The 15,981-nt window shown below is 40.9% G+C and overlaps 1 protein-coding gene across 3 annotated transcripts in view; it reads left to right on the top strand.

Moving 5' to 3' along the window:
* TOP3A (DNA topoisomerase III alpha) overlaps positions 1-15,981 on the top strand; it is a 1,120,433-nt gene that overhangs the window by 550,736 nt on the left and 553,716 nt on the right. For all 3 annotated transcript variants that reach the window (XM_044089591.1, XM_044089590.1, XM_044089593.1), the window contains one exon: positions 8,663-8,737. In XM_044089591.1, coding sequence (XP_043945526.1) covers positions 8,663-8,737 — 75 coding nt within the window. The remainder of the gene's footprint in view (positions 1-8,662; positions 8,738-15,981) is intronic.

Here is a 15,981-nt window from a genome sequence, read left to right on the forward strand (position 1 = left end):
GAAAATGAAAGAGAGAGAAATTAGCCCAAAATGGCCAATAAACGTACTAATTTCTGGGCTAAAACCATTCCTCCAGGGACAGATAGGCTGCTTAAGGCTCCCCTGTCTCACAGGTGAACAGAGAAACTTCCTTCTTTCCAAGTAAGGTATGGGCAAACACCGAAACTTGTAACACAGCCCTGAATTCAGCACTAACCTGAAAATTGGACCATGCTAGCTTAGCAAGGCGGGAAAAAAAGTGTTTTTTTTTTTTTCAGAAAAATAAAGTAGATACAATAAAAAAAAACACTTTAGATGCACATAAATGGCTATCACACTTGAGTGTGTAGCCTACAACAGTTAAACAGGTAATTTAAATACAAAAACAACTGTTTTAAAGTGCAGGCAGTAAAAGTACAATATGTAGCTGAAACAAGCTTTTTCAATCACAGAAACTCCTTTTTTAAAGTGCAGACAGTAAAATTACAATATGTAGCTGAAACAAGCTTTTTCAATCACAGAAACTAAAAAAAAATCAGCGTTTTAGGCAGAATTAGCTAAAGGCAGCAAGAAAATGCAGAAAAATGATACTTAATACCAAAGTCTCTCTTTTGTCTCTCTGCTGCTGTAGAAATCTGCAGGGCACCATGCAGGAGCTTGCTGAGCTGTATACAAGCACAAAAACCTTGCAAATGCGGGCTTTATAGCAGGAAAATGAAAGAGATAGAAATTAGCCCAAAATGGCCAATGAACTACTAATTTCTCGGCTGAAACCACTCCTCCAGGGACAGATAGGCTGCTCAAAGCTCCCCTCTCTCACAGGTGAACAGAGAAGCTTCATTCTATCCAAGTAAGGTATGGGCAAACACAGAAACTTGTAACACAGCCCTGAATTCAGCACTAACCTGAAAACTGGACTATACTAGCTTTGAAAGGTGGAAATACAAGTATGTATTTTTTTTTCCAGAAAATAAAGCAGATACAATCAAAAAACACTTTAGATGCACAGAAATGGCTATCACACTTGAGTGTGTAGCCTACATCAGCTAAACAAGTAATTTAAACACAAGAACAACTTTGAACTGCTGAATTCCAAAAGATCCGCTTACGCACACAGCAACCTAAAACTCGGCACTTTATTGCTTTAAACGCTAAAAAATTACACACGTTTTTCGTTTAAACCTTTGTTTAAACTTCGTCAGAAATTGGCAAACACCGGCTTACTTGAATCCATTCAGTTATATAGCCATATAGCAACCAATTAATCCGTGCCCACCAAAATTCAAACCACTTCAACAAGTGTTTAAAGCCACAGTTCTTATTTCACAAATGTGACTTTTAAAAATAGCATGAAAATTTCTTAAATGAATTTCTTGTTGTCTGTTTTAATTTGATTAAAATATTTCCCCCGGGTTCATTGACAAACTTGTTCCGCTATGTATGTTGATAAAAATATGTTTAAAAAACTGAATACTTATATATAAATAAAAAGAATATCAATTAATAAAAACGATTAAAATTGAAAGTCATTCATATTGCGAACTAGATTTTACTATACAGTATGACAAGAACAGCTTTGTTAAAGTACAGACAGTAACAGTACAATATGTCGCTGAAATAAGCTTTTTAAATCACAGAAACTCTAAAAAAAAAAAAAAAAAAAAATCTGCGTTTTAGGCTGAATTAGCTAAAGGCAGCAAGAAAATGCAGAAAAAATGATACTTAATCACTCCATAGGTTCATAGGTTCATTGATTAGTACTAGGCTATCGGCCCAAGGGCCTATGTAAGCCTAGCCAACAAGGTTCCCTGGCTTACTCCACCCAAGAAAGTTATTTTCCTGTGCCACTGTCGAGCAGAGACACAGAAGTGATCCCCGGGGTGCATTTCCTATTTCCCATCCACTCATCAAGATTTTTCTTGAAGAGTGCTAATGAAGAACTTTGCTTGACATAGATGGGTCGCCTGTTCCAGGGTATGACAAGTCTCTGGGACAGGAAGCTATCCCTCCAGCATGTCCTGTTTATTGTGGTGACAAGGTTTAGGTCCCTAGAGCGTGTAGTTTGGAGGGATTGGGATTTCTTTAGGTGTAGCATGTCCAACAGCTCTGGGTTTGACATAGCTTTATATGTTAGACAGAGATCACCTCAGAGTAGGCGATATGCTACGGAGTAAAGCTGGAGTTTTTTGAGACTGTCAGTGTAGGGCATTTGTTTGAGGCCAGTAATCCTTTGTGAGATACTTCTGTGGCCTTTCCAGGTGCTGCAGATGTCTTGTCAGGTACATTCCAAAAGGGGCATTGTACTCTGTAATGGGTCTAATGAATGACGAGTAGAGGGGAACAATGACCTCTTTTTTCCAGGATGAGAACCATTTTATGATGAGGTGTGGCACATAGGACTTCCTGACTACTGTGACGATGTGACTATCAAAGGAGAGACTACTGTCCACCTGGGTCCCAAGGTCTCTTATCACACATTCAGTGTTAAGTAGATTGTTGCCTATGTGGCATAGGCTCTCTTTTGTCTCTCTGCTGCTGTAGAACTCTTTAGGGCACTAGGCAGGAGCTTGCTGAGCTGTATACAAGCACAAAATCCTTGCAAATGCGGGTTTTATAGCAGGGAAATGAAAGAGAGAGAGAAATTTGCCCAAAATGGCCAATAAGCTACTAATTTCTGGGCTGAAACCACTCCTCCAGGGACAGATAGGCTGCTCAAAGCTCCCCTCTCTCACAGGTGAACATAGAAACTTCCTTCTATCCAAGTAAGGTATGGGCAAACACAGAAACTTGTAACACAGCCCTGAATTCAGCACTAACCTGAAAACTGGACTATACTAGCTTAGAAAATTGGGAAAACAGGTATATATTTTTTTTTCAGTAAGTAAAGCAGATACAATAAAAAAAAGACTTTAGATGCACAGAAATGGCTGTCATACTTGAGTGTGTAGCCTACAACAGTTAAACAGGTAATTTAAACACAAAAACGACTTTAAAGTGCAGACAGTAAAATAAGTACAATATGTAGCTGAAACAAGCTTTTTATATCACAGAAACTCTAAAATAAATTGGTGTTTTAGGCGGAATTAGCTAAAGGCAGCAAGAAAATGCAGAAAAATTATACTTAATCACTCCAAAGTCTCTCTTTTGTCTCTCTGCTGATGTAGAACTGTGCAGGGAACCAGGCAGGAGCTTGCTGAGCTGTATACAGATTCCCCGCAAATACTTCCACTTCTACAGTCTCTTCTGTTTAGGGCTTCAGCATAACATGCAAACTGCCCATTTTTTGCCAAATTCAACAAAAAGCCTGTCAAACAGGGGGCCAAATTCCCTCCAACAGCATTTAGTCAGGTAAGGCTAGTAGGCCTTTGCAAGCTCTGTTGTTCATTGGTTCCCAGGCCATCATTCCAAAGAAATGCAAGAACAAATGTATGGAAAAATAAAAACATTTCCATGTGTGGCTCACCATCCCATTTAGAGATTGCTGATGCAGATGAGTTGCTTTTCCAGACTCGTGTTCTGATGCCTATTAGACATGAGTCATCTGGCATGACTCCTCTGGAAGCTGCCATATCTTCAACCCAGTCCTCACATCATGACACCAGTTAGTTTGATCTGAAGCTGCTAAGCAGGCGCCAGCTTCTGACTCCAAGGTGTTGGGGACTGAGGGTGAGGGCAGGATCACCTTGATAATCAGGGAAGAACGACCAAGGAACCGAATGGAGGTTACTGCTGCCCAACCTCCCATGATGCCTTGGATACGTCATGCAGAACTCCAGAACCTAAGTGGCAGGTAAGTGTTCCCCTGCAAACGTTGAGTCCCCTGCCTCAGTTACTCAGGTCTCACCACAAGAGCTAGTCAGGCTGGCTTACTGATTCCTCAGACTCAAAGAATGAATTCTATATCTAGGGCATCACCCCCCAACATAATGTAGACTCTGACTCAGAAGATACCCTGTTTTCAACTTCACCACCTGAGGACTTATCCTTTGAGGATACCTTTCATAGGATGAATGAATCCTTCATTTGGCAGTATAGGGAGTTTGTCCTGGTCCAAGATAACTGTAGAAAGCTACATGCCTTATTTCCAGGGTATTACAGAAGGTGAGGATAGACAGATGAAAGATGATACCAATGGCTCCTTATTGGCTCATGCAACAGTGGTTCTTCCTCCAGATAACCCTCAGAAAGGGGAGAATCTTGACAGTTCCAGTCTTCATGGAATTCCTAACCCAGAACAAAGGATCTTTGTTTCATTCCAGCTGAAACCTTGAAACTGACAGCATGGATGATTGGCCTCTAATTAATCCAAACAATTCTATTCATAGGATGTTCTATCTGTATTGTACCAGTAAGTCATATGTAGCCAAATGGAAAAGATTTTCTGTCTGGTGTAAGTCAGACAGTATTATAGCCACGCAAGCTTTTGGAACAGGTACTAGAATCCCTCTCTCTCGTGTACAAAAAACAACTCTTGCTCTAGTCCACAGGCGCACACTTCAGCTTTATCTGCTTGCCTTCCACATCCCCTCCATCATATGCTCACGCCCATATGAAGCAATTCTTAAAAGGTGTCTTGCATCGGACCACCATAACATGCTCCCTCGTGGTCTAAATTATGTGCTGGAAAAACTTAACACTTCCACCTCTTGAGGCAGCTGACTAGACAACCATTAAACTGCTTACATGACAGCACTTTAGTTTGCACCAACTTCATCCAGCCATATGTCTAAGCTGCAAGCCCTGGTGTGCAGAGAACCCCTCCTTGCTTTTCATAGGGGGTAGAGTTACCTTAAGAACAAACCTTTTTTTCTTATCCACTGAGGTGTTAGAGGTCACTTTAAACCAAGCTATGCATTTCCCTGCTTTCTTCCCTAATTTACAGAAGAAGAGTGAGTGAATACTTAATTCTGTAGATGTACCCAGGCAATGAAGATTCTACTTACCCAGGACAAAATATCCTAATAGATCTGACCAGCTGCTGTTGGCCTTTGTAGAAGGTAAACAAGGAAAACCAGTGGGGAAATAGAGCATTTCAAAATGGATTCATTAACTGTATTTCATTTTGTTACTTTACACATGGTAAACAGATTCTTGACCGAGTCAGAGCCCACCCAACAAGAGCAAAAGACACCACTACAGCATTTTTGAAAGACACGCCTACTCAGGTCACCCTAGAAGCATCCTGTTGGTCCTCTCTACATATCTTCACCAAATACTATTTTTGTGCCATATCAAGAGCTAGAGCCAGGTTTGCCTCTGCCATTCTGTACGAGTTGCTGTCCCTGGTCAAGAGCTCTATCCAACCTCCCATGAAAAAAAAAATAAATAAATAACTTTGGGAAGCTTCTTAAGATACAGTACTGCAGCATTGACTTAAGTGGATGTATTACAGTTGTGTAGATAACTTATGATAATTTACATGTTTGAATAGATCAATGTTGCAATTTCTTTCCCTTCCTCCTACTCCTCTTTTCTTCTGCCCTGGAGAATTAGGATGGGTAACCTTACCTGTTCATCCCCTCCCACACACACACACACACACACACACACACACACACACACACACACACACACACACCTCCATGCTCCCTTAGATTAGGGTTGTCAGCTGTCTGTAGGGGACATACAGCTCTGGTTCCTTTGACAAGAAAGACCTGAAGATGGCACACCAGCTAACTTCCCTTTATAATTTAGTAGCTTTTGACATCAAACGCAAAAGATGTCTGTTGAGTGGGGGATGATGATAAACTCTGGTGTTTCAGCTGGCTGCAGGCTTCTAATTGAAATGTTGAGCTAGGTCTGCTTCTATTCACTATACCAGGGTCTTGAGACAAGGATAAGACAGCATCAGTAGGTCCAAAAACATGTGGTGATTCTGAAGTCATTGATGCCTCACAACTCACTGCATCATCCACATCATAAAACATGGAAACAGCACCATGAACATATGAATCTGAGTAGTATCCTACATTCCCACTGGAAGAGGGTAGAGGTATGTGTTAGTTGATATATAAATTTAATCTAATTAAGATGTCCAGATTTTTGGCTGGATGTTCCTACTTTTCAAGAGCCTTTGTACCCATTTTCAATGTCTGCAGTCTGAGAGGAGTAAAGCGACCAGCTATATATAGTTAGCTTATTGGTAGCAGCCTTTCTTGAGATACACTGTTTCATTGTTATGTTGCCTATTCTTTGTGTGATATACTGTAGTTGCACAAAACAATACAGAACCACCTGTGCCTCTACAAAACATGGGAATGTTTGAGGTCTGTACCATATTTCCATTGTTATAATTGAAGTATGGCACATTTTGTATCTCTTGTCATGTAATTTTTTTAGTAAATCGTTAATGTACATAGTGACTAGTTTTTGATCTGTTCCTCATAAAATTTGTGGTTTTATGGATTTTTGTGGCAAGTCACTGAGGACTGAATTCACTAATGACAGGCATTTGAAATTTAGACTTCATATCCTTCAGAAAATGGATGGTAACACAAGACCTTTAGTCTAGCAATATTTAAAATTTGTCCCTATTTTTGGGGCTTTGTCCAATTTTTTTGTGTTAAGAGGTTGAAAGCTATCAGGACAATAATTAATAAAGATGAAGGAATTTATCTTGGAAGGGGAGAGGGCAAGAGTCAAGTGGGATAAGTTGATCCTTCCAACATAACAGGGTGGTTTAGGATTACCTGATTTGAAGGGATATTTTAGAGCTATACATTTAATGGCCATGTACATAACACAAGGAAAAAGCTGCAATTCAAAGTGGTAAGGGATGAAGAAATGGGGGAGGGAAATTCAAGAAAGGAGGAGAGAATTGGATTTTGGATGCAGATCCTTAAGGAGATTAACAACCCTACAGAACTTTATATTTGTAAAGTAGCAGAAAGTATTCTAAGAACCAAACCCAATATGAAAATGGAGAAAAGAGATTTTGTTGAAAAGGACTGCAGTTAGGGGTATAAAGAATAGGCAAGAGGAAACTGGAATTTATTGGAGAAAATTGGCAAAAAAACCAAGGTATTTGGAGCAGATAACTAAAGAAGGAAAGGTAATAGAATGGGAGGAAGTCAATAAGATATTTGGACAACAGGCTAGAGGCTGCCTTTCCTATCAGGAATTGATTTTAGAGTATAAGCAAAGAGAAAGGGATAGGGAAATTCTAAGTAAAATATCTCCTCTGGTAGAGTTTGTAGTTGAATACAGAACAGAAGCTGATATTAAAAAAGGGATAATTAGTAGGACACACAAAATATTTACCCAGTAACTGTAGGAGTCAGTCGGAGGACGTTAGAAAAGATTGGGAAGAGAGATTAGATAAGCAATTCACAGGGGGAGAATGGGAGGGCATATGTATCGCTCTCAGGTATCAACAAAGTCTAGAAGGTTTAGTTTATTTTTCCCCCCATGAAAATGTTTGCAAAGTTATTTTTATACCCCAAGCAAACTCAAAAGAATTTTTCCTTAGGTAGATGGCAAATGTTGGAGACGTGATGGAGAAGTAAGGGGTAACTAGGAACATATGTTTTGCGAGCGTAATGAGTTGGCAGACTTTAAACATTCTCTACAGAGTACTCTGTCAGAAATATTGGGTGAGCAAATGGATTTAACTAAGGGAAAGATTTTTTTTTGTGCTGTGATACATGATCTGAATTGCCCAGATAATAGTAAGGCCTTCTTAAGTTTAATTCTGATGGGTGACAAAAAATGGAACTCAGAGTATAAACCAACTGTATTTGAAGTACTGAATATTGTAACAGGGATCTAAGAACTGGAAGTTCTTAGATTATTACTAGGCTACCTGCCCTCGTGGACCATTTTAACCCTAGCCAATTACCCGAAGTGAGAATCAAACCCCTGTACCTTGTGTCTGTAAGGTAAACGCCTTAACCGTTATGCCAACCTCTCACCTATAGTATCTTTAAGAAAGGATAGGGCAAATTACATAGAAAAATTGGAAGTTGTAGGGCAGTAAATGCAGAATAATGTTTTGGAGGAGTAAGACTTAAAGGAAGGCAGGAGTTGAGCTGTTTGTGTAATGTTTATTGATTATAATTATATAAAAAAAATATGTGATATATAAACGTATAATGGTTGTGACTAGGAATACGTTAGTAGGGTTTCTTGTCTTTTGTACAAATGTATGTCTGCCTATGTCTTAAGTGGTCATTCAATAAAGCTGTTTATAAAATAGTGTGGCATGCAGTACCCTCCCTCATACTATTATGAGCCATGTTAATGTGCAGCGTTGATGTTTTCCTCAGTAAATATGCATCTGCCATGACTGGTGTATCGTGAGTTTCTTTGTAGAATAAAAGCTGTTCGCAAACCCTTAGAGTCTGTTGTCATTGGTAGCAGTATTCTTACATTTAACAGGTGAGATTCTCATCCAAGTGCCTCATGACACAGAGCAGTTTATGGTATTCTGCTGTTCAGACATAATGTAGCATTGCTACTGACTGATTTTTACTCTGTTGGCATGATATTCTTCCCTTTGCAAGAGTACATATATTGCAGCAATGGCTATGTTTTGTTTTGTTGCAGAAAAAGGAGAAGCATAAAACTGAAATTTTTAATTAAAACCGTGACGCAGATGTGTGAGTGAAAGACATGTGATTCTGCCTAATAGACATTATTCATGTACATAGTACCTGATTTCTTATACTTAGCCTTTTTTTTTCAGAATCCTCTTGCCACAGTCACTGATGTATCCAGTAAGCCAAAAAGCAAATGGAGGCCTCTTCCCTTGGACACTGTGGTACGAGCTTCAAGCAGTAAATTTGTATAAGTTTGATTAATTTGTGTATTTATTTATTTTGCATACCTTATCCCTCCACTACGTTTGACTTCAGTGTCGTCCTTACCAGCTTCCTGATATTTGCATTGTCAGTGGTGGAACATGATCTAGTAGTACACCAATTTGACCTTTTGCCAGAAGTGTCCTCCTGTGGAGGAAACCGTTTAAGCTCAGACTGGGGGTATGGAGTGGTTATGTGAATAAAATGCAATGCAGGAGTTAAGTGAGATCAGAAAACTGTTTAAGAAAAAAAAAAAAAAAACTTGTGTGTAAAACTTTATAGTGTTTTGAGGGAGGCGTTTCCTGTTGCACTGCCCCCAAAAGAGGTCTGATGCTTATATATGCTGTACTATGGAATAAGAGGAATTTTTTTGAGGTACCACAATGTCAGTCTTAGAACAAACTAAGAGAAGGCATGTGTTTCTGGTTTTGCTTCAATGGAGTGATCACTGATGCATCCAGTTTCAACCTGATACCCATGTGGATCACTGTACCACATGACTGGAAAGAAGACAGAGTGGGAACTGCTATACTGTGGCTTATGGAAGTTTTTTGTGTATATGATGCCCTAATTCCTCCCCTTTTATGCTGGAGGATTCTTTCAAGATGGGTGTGCATATGAATGTTGTAGTGATATGACCTCATTTTTACGCTGACACTACCCATCAGTGATCTGCCCATCATGTTATTTGATAATATATCTTGTCACAGGTGTTTATTCTACACTGCTAACTGTGACTTCTGTCATGCAGAGCATGTTCCCACATCCTCCCTACTGAGGAAAGGGAGCAGGTGGAAGCCTGGTCATTCCTTTGCCATTCCTTGCTGGCATTTCCAGCTTACCACTGAACCAAGGTCATTTGGATTGTAGTTAGAGCTTCATTCTTTTACTACACTGAGCTATATAATTTTATTTTGAATGCAATATTCCTTTATGTTTTCCTTTAACTTTTAAATTGAGGTCTTAGTTGAGAAGTTGTAGCTGCTGTTTTTTTCCCCTTTGTGAAAAGTAGGAGGAAAAAAGAAGAAAGTATATTTTATATATTTATAAAGATGATTTCTTCCATCTTCCTGTGCATTGTTATGACATTTTTATGGGTTTTTTTTCTTGAAAAGTTAGTAAATATATATTTTCTAATCATGTAATGTAGAACACCAGCTGCTACTGCTGAAAATGTTTTTTTATTGACTTTCACATTGCACACTCACAGACACAAACACACGTGCGCGCGCACACATTCATTACTGTCACCTTTAAATAATTCCACATTTACTGTAAACTGCCCATATGACTGGAAAACTTCATAACTGCTTGCACCAAAACTAACAAGGTATTGCTGTTTGTAAATGTAGTATTTCATCATCCATATTTTCTTTGTCCTTAAGTTTTTGGGTCTTGATTTTTCCTTTCCGTTGCTCTTTTTCTTTACTTGAGAATCCTGGAATAATGCTGGTAGTCACATCTGCATAACCTATCCCTAAGCAGAATGAATTGTTCTGACCTGTCAAACTGGCTTTGAAGAAACAGTGCTGACAATTTTCCTGTTGGTTATAATTCCAGGATTTTCACAGCAGTAAAAGATAATTATATTATTCTGGACCCTTAGTTCCACCACAGTTTCTCTGTATTTCTTGCAAGCATTGCTCTTTCCTTCCTTCATGAAATTCAAGTGTGGCGGTATTTTATTGATGCTTCACAGGAAAAACAATTGTAATTGTAAAAGCAGGTACTACTTCAGTTAAAAGATTTTTGGTGAACACCATGATTGTGGAATGAACTCTTGTGGTATTTATTGAACAACTTAGGAGTTCATGTGTATTTACAATATCAAGTCTTGCTTTGCTTTATCTGTAAACCAAGGATGTTCTTCTTGGTTTACTCTTGCAGTCCTGACTTGTGGGATTTCCTGCCATGAAGGCCCTTGGCCAGCTGGACTGCCAGAGAAAAATTCCCCTTCTCCTTAGGCTGGCGGATGTCCTAACTGACATCAGTGCACTTGGGTATATAGAGAGCCAGGTGACGACATGATATCAGCCTTTTCTTGCCTTCATATCCCGAAGAAGTGTTTCAGCGTGTTGGTCGGTCTGTATCAGAGAGAAGTCATTGGAAAGATAAGTACACCACTGGGTAGGGAAAAAAAAAAGAAGTTATGTACTTACCATAAAGTTCCATCTTTCTTGTCCATTTTCAATCTTCAATATATGGGTTTAGTTCTGACACACTGATCTGACTGCCGTTACTCCAGCTCGTGGCCACCAACAAAGTGTCTAACACCTTTCCTACCCATAATGCACTATGCCTAACTTCCCTCAGATCATATTTAAAGCTTGAAATAGAAAGACACTATAAAAGAGTTGCTATAACTGGAGTTCAACACAAGAGACCTATGGTACCCTTAAAGGTCTCATTGCCCCCAAAGTAATTTTGAGAGATGGAGGGTGTGGAGTTGAGGATGAATGAAAATAGACAACACAGATGGAATCTTATGGTAAATACATAACTTGTTTATCTGATGATGTCAGTTTTTATTCATTCCTCAACATATGGGCCAGCTACCTAAATTCCTGGGTTGACTCTAAGGAAGGATATTCCTGAGTAAGGTTGAGCCATATGCTGCTGTTCCCCTCGAGACCAGATCTAGTTTGTAATGAGTGTTAAAGGTATGAGAATTTGACCAAGTTGCAGCCGCGCATATGTCATCCATGGATGCTCTAGCCTGGAATACAGTGGAAGTAGCCATAGATGTAGTTGAATGAACCTACAGTGGTTTAGCTAAGGGAAGATTCAATTTGCTGTAGACAAATGAAATGCAGTCTGTCAACAATCTGGCTAGAATTACCAACTTGTAATGTGCAAAGGAAATAAATACCCGGTATGTCTTTCTAATTTCTTTTGCTCTGTGCAGGTTGAAATGTAATTGCCTATGAACATCCAATAAGTGCAGCATAGGTTTACTATCAAAATATGTAATGGCATGTAGGCGAATACAGGTTGATCAAATGCGTTTTTTCAAAGTGTTTTAATGTCGAACTGAAAGTGGTCGAAGTTACATTAACAAAATTGAGTATATGGAGATTACAGTACAGTATGGATTGGGAAATTTACCCTTTTCCTCACTGTAGTGTGATTTTGGAGCTGGTATATATAATATGCAGGGGGGTGGGAGGGGTGCAGAAAGACTTGCTCCCTGCAAAAACATAAGCATTGTCACATTTATGGCCCATGGTTCATGGTCCCACGCACCTTACAGCAGTCAAGCTAAGCTTTTGTATATGAGCCAGACGTTTGAGTCACCTGAGCTGGAGGATCCCACATGTGAGAGTACTGCAACATGGAAAAGAAGGGCATGTATGGTTATGGTAAGATTTTACACAACTACCCCCCCCCCCCACACACACACACACACACACACACTTCTGCGGAACTGCTTCCATTTGTGTCCTGGAAAGGACCCTGAGCCTTCCTGACCACATCATTCGACTTCCCCATTGGTTCCTAGAAAAGGTCCATTGAGAGGTCAAAAAAAGTGACCCCACTTGCAGATAGGGTCTTTCTGTCCTCATCACACCTGGAGGGTGTGTCTTTTACTGTTGGGCCAAACAAGGGAGAACCATCAAAAGGAGCACTGACAAAAAATGACTTAAAGGGCTCTGCAAAATCACACAAGCGCATTCAGATGTGCCTCCTGATGGAAATTCCTGAACCCACAGCCCTTGAGGAACCTTCTGCAATATGCGAGATGAGCCTTATGGACGAATTTGCAAAAGATTGAAGGGTCATCAGTTGTGAGACCACATATGTTTGAGTCTGTGCAGTCATGGCCCTTGAAAGGGAATTCGAAAGTTCTTTAATCAAGTCCCTTTACAATCTCGTGAAGTGTGCCAAGTAGTTCAGCGATCGGAGGGTAGATGACGCTGAAGCATAAACTCGCTTCCCAGATCTGTGCAGTTCCCTAGATTCTCTGTTAGGGGGATGGACAGTGGAACTCTTTTCTGCTAGTTCTCTCTCTTTGTAGCTGCTGCCCCGACCATTGCATCAAATGGTACTCCCTTACTCCAATGTTCTCTTCCTTCTGATGGAGCCAGAATCCTGTCTAGTCTTTTTTGGATCGGCTCAGTCATATCAGGTTCCTTCCACACCCACTTAGACACCAAATCAAAGAGGTCATCAGTGGGTGGAGTGACCCAGGAGGTAGATGGGCCAGTCCTGAAAGCTTCCAGAAATATTGACTCTTTGGGAGTTGGGTTTTGGGCAGACCAACCACCCTTCTATTTAAGGATCTCAAGTCTGTCTCCAAATGAGATGCCATCGGGTGGTGATTTGGGAGACCTTTCTCCATCATCAAAGTCTGTATCCTCAGTGACTGAAAGCTGGGGGTTCCAAGTGCTTTCTCTTGCACATCCTCTTTCTAGGGCCTTATTCAGTTGGATGATCCTGAGAGGTATTGGAAGAGATGACAGTACCCGGCTGGGTGGTCTGAAAGCTCTGAGCTGGCTGCCCCAGTGGTGTAGAATGCTGAAAGTCACGGTGCAAAGTCAGCAGAGATGTCTAGGGTGGATCCGAGGAGGAAGGCCCCGTCTGACTTGCCATTGCAGAGAAAAACCCCTCTTTACAACCTCAAGGGCAGACTGCTCTGGAGAGAGGGAAACCAGCGAAGCCAAGAAAGCAAGTTTCTGGCCTGCCATCTCCCTCCATTCTGAGAGCTATCCACCCAAGGCAGAAGCCAGAGCTGAGCTGTCCAACTCCGAAGCTCCGAGAGGAGGAGACAGCTCCATAAACCTCAAAGTCAGTCCTATTCTCTCGGATCCAACCTTGGAAGCCCCAGCTCTGAGAATCATCTGGATCAGGCGAAGTTGGAGCCGGTGCACTCAAGGTAACTGTTGGAGCCAAAAAGAATATTCTCTTTGGATTCAACACAGAAGGGCCTGGAACTCTTGGATCAGAGGAGGTGTCATTGTTGGAGTAGTGGTTGGACATTGTTCCTGAACCAAGGGGTAGGAACTGTGAAGACTCCCTTCTGAAATTGCTCCATGAAGAATCTTATCATCATTCTGTCCACATCTGCCTCAGTGAGACTTTTGGAGGAACAAGAGGACACCACCAAAGGAGACTTAGAGTGCTGCTTCAGAAAGGGGGAGGGCACCCTGGACGGTACCAGAACCATGTTGGAAAAATACGGAGTATGAGGCAATGGATTAGGTTCTGTGGACTTTGGCTCCATAGTGTGTTTTATTGGGTCGGAGGTTGGACTTGCCAGATACATGATCTTGTCCAAGGATGATCAGATCCCAGGAGATGTCGGATCCGATTTTGATTTCTTTTTCTTTGGTTCCAATGAAGTTGTAACCATCGAATCTTAAGACCTTTTTGAAGGGTCTCTGGATTTTGCCTTGGGATACTGTACTCCAACGATGGCCTAAGAAAAGGGAGTTGACAGTAAACCTTTTAGTATTCATTTGTTTCTTCTCTCTCTCAGAGCTCTGGGGTTGAACCCACTGCAAATGTCACATTCCTGGTCTAGGTGCTCATCTCCTAAACAGTATGCACACAGATAGTGGGCATCAGAAAATGGCATCTTGTGTCCAAATGTTTCACATTTTTAAAGCCTTTTTCAGACATTGCTAAAGGAAGGCAAAACTCATAACAACTAGGTATCAGCAAAAGACCCAAGATATCTATTCAGACAGTCGCAAACTAAATACTGCTGCTAGAGAAAGAAAAGGGCAGGGAATAAAATATAGAAGTTTTTTTTTTTTGAATAGAAAGAAGAGAGGTACAGCACCCTCAACGGAAAGTGATATGCGGGGTTAGGAAAGGCCTAACAACAATAGTAGCGAGAATGCACTTGCAAGTGTGTAAAGCAATGTAAAAGTGAAGAATAACAAAAACTTTGATGGAAAGTACAAAGTATTAAATGGAGAGAAATTTACTAACAAATAGCAATTAACGATAAAGTTTAAAAAAATAACACTTTCGAGAGCAGTAGTCAACCATGTCTAGTCACAAAAGTGGCAAACGAGATCTGAGGGAAGTTGGGCGTAGTGCATTATGGGTAGGAAAGGAGATCGAGAGTTTGTTGGTGGCCACGAGCTGGAGTAACGGCAGAGTCTGATCTGAGTGTCTGATTCGAACCCATATGTTGAGGAATGAATGAAAATTGAAAAGATCAATTTTCTCTGTGGTAAGCAGATCCCACACAGAGAGTTCCATTTGCTTTGTGTCACCTGTTTAGGCCCCGATCACAATGTCCCTAGTTGTCGTTTTTGTGCCCATTTTAATCCTGGGATGATCAGATGTAGGGCCGAGATCTTAGCTAGATTCTTTAGTCTTGAATCTACTCCTCTGTGTCTGATGGCATCCACATGTCATTCAGAGGATGAAGATTGAGCAGTCTAGGCATAGGAGGGAAAAAGATAGAGACCCAAGCTTAGGGCCTTGGACAACAACCATTGTCCGTCTGTTTCTCCAAGGCTTGTGATCATTGAAGAAGGCGAGGTGCTTTCGCAGCCCCCTTCTATGTCTGAGGTGATGGTGTAGGCCACTGTGGAGATCCATTCAGAGTCAACATGCCATTGGTCCCTCTATTCTGCACAAGTCTTTACAGGCCTCTGCTTCTGATGAGCGCACTTTAATCAGTGATGCTCCTTGTGGCTTCAGCCTACACTGGCTTCTCATTCCTCCAGAGAGAGAGAGAGAGAGAGAGAGGTGTCAGAATTTCAGATGTCCCTACGCACAAAGCCAAAGTGAATCCTAAGAGGGGTGCTTCTGCAGGGCCTTCGCCAAGCCTACCAGCTCCCTTTCTCAGGGATATCAGCAGACTTGGTTAGGCTTGCTGAAGACCTGATCTCCATAGTTAGATCTAAACAAGCTCCCAGGGATTCTTCCCCAGGCAAAAGGAAAAAGGATCCTACATCTGAAGTTTTTTACATCCTTTTGAATCTGCTGAGGATTCTAACCTAGAGGGATCTGTTTCTGAAGAAGGACCCTCCCTCAATTCTTTGAGGAATCAGATTCTGAAGAGAACCTGACCTGTGCCCCCCCCACCGATGGTATTGCCTTTAGAGACATTGTCCGTGCTATGAGGGAACATTTCCAGTGGGAAGAACAGGAATTCCGTCCATCTAAAAAGAGAATTAGGGAGTTCCTGGATCTGCCAGAGCACAAACCTGTTGCTATTACCCCTATTTTAGAGGTGGTTGAGAAT

The sequence above is a fragment of the Protopterus annectens genome, chromosome 12.part0 (assembly GCF_019279795.1).
Source record: "Protopterus annectens isolate FY-2018-M chromosome 12.part0, PAN1.0, whole genome shotgun sequence".
In the NCBI taxonomy this organism is placed as follows: Eukaryota; Metazoa; Chordata; order Ceratodontiformes; family Protopteridae; genus Protopterus; species Protopterus annectens.